General features: G+C 55.5%; 1 protein-coding gene across 1 annotated transcript in view; it reads right to left on the reverse strand.

The window, feature by feature from the left end:
• The window catches only part of DACT3 (dishevelled binding antagonist of beta catenin 3), a 15,068-nt gene that overhangs the window by 5,237 nt on the left and 8,607 nt on the right, over positions 1-1,224 (reverse strand). The window contains exons 2-3 of the mRNA XM_017500382.2: positions 667-763; positions 356-508 (exon numbers count right to left, since the gene is read on the reverse strand). Of these exons, the coding sequence (XP_017355871.1) occupies positions 356-508; positions 667-763 (250 nt within the window). The remainder of the gene's footprint in view (positions 1-355; positions 509-666; positions 764-1,224) is intronic.

The following is a 1,224-nucleotide window of genomic DNA, read 5'->3' on the forward strand; positions in this document are numbered from 1 at the left end:
CCCGCCTCGGCCTCCCAAAGTGCTGGGATTACAGGCTTGAGCCACCGCGCCCGGCCGATTTTTTGTATTTTTAGTAGAGACGGGGTTTCACCATGTTGACCAGGATGGTCTCAAACTCCTGGCCCCAAGTGATCTGCCTGCCTCCCAAAGTGCTGGGATTATAGGTGTGAGCCACCTCGCCTAGCATTTTAACAGGTGGAAAAACAGAGGCCCAGAAATAAGAGACCTGCTCATAATCACATGAAAAATGTCACCGTCGGAATGGGAATCCAGGCCTGATTCAGAAGTCTGTGCCCACAACTATCCTCTTACGGTCCTCTCCCTGGCCTCAGGGACCCACCCTCACCCACCTTACCTAGGGACTTGGGTCTCTCACTGGCATAGATGCCCCGGGGCTCAGAGGGACCCAGGCGGCCGTAGGAGCTGGATCCAGAGAAGCCGCTGTCCCCACAGAAGGTTGAGGGCGGTGAATCTGGGCCTCCTGTAGAGCTGGGATCTTCATAGAAGCCTGAATTTCCAGGAGAAGCAGGGAGACTTCAGGGGGTTTGGGAAAGCCAGGTGCGGGGAAAGGAGATGGGGTGGGGAGAGACATGGGGGCCTGAGAAATAGGGAGACGGGGAACATGGAGGTGTCCCAGGCAGACCTTACCCCTCCACCCATGCTCACCCGAGCTGCGCCCGCTCTCCTGTTCCAGGCCCCCAGACTCCAGGCTCAGGTCTCCCAGCTGCTGTCCCAGGTCCCAGACGAGCCCAGGTAGGGCTTCCTGAAGGCATAGGGAGAGCAGGATGGTCAGAAGGCCCCCAGTTCTCTGCCGACTGGTCCCGTATTCCACGAGCTCATGGGCAGAGTTTCACTTTGACAATGAGGCTCTGGCTTCAAAAGGATAAAAGCAGTACCTGAGTCCCAGAACCCCCTCAAGGTCTCTGTCCCTTCACCCCTAGTAGAAAGTCCTTCTGTCTAACTCCAATCCTTCGTGCAGCAGCCGCATCTCATTCTCTCTTAGGTGTGATGAGGCCTCAGAAAACCCCCGTCTCTTGGCCACTCTTTATTAGCTGCTCCCCCAAGTCTGTGCTCAGAGTCCCTTGACCCCAATTAGAATGTCCCTCCTTGAGTCTAACTTCAGGGATTGCTGTAAGGACAGTTCACTGCTAAAAGGTGGTATCCTGGACCCCCAGATCCCTTAGCCATGGGTCTGCCTTCTTCTCCCAATTTTTTTTTTCTTTT

Source organism: Cebus imitator, unplaced genomic scaffold (genome assembly GCF_001604975.1).
Source record: "Cebus imitator isolate Cc_AM_T3 unplaced genomic scaffold, Cebus_imitator-1.0 Scaffold266, whole genome shotgun sequence".
In the NCBI taxonomy this organism is placed as follows: Eukaryota; Metazoa; Chordata; class Mammalia; order Primates; family Cebidae; genus Cebus; species Cebus imitator.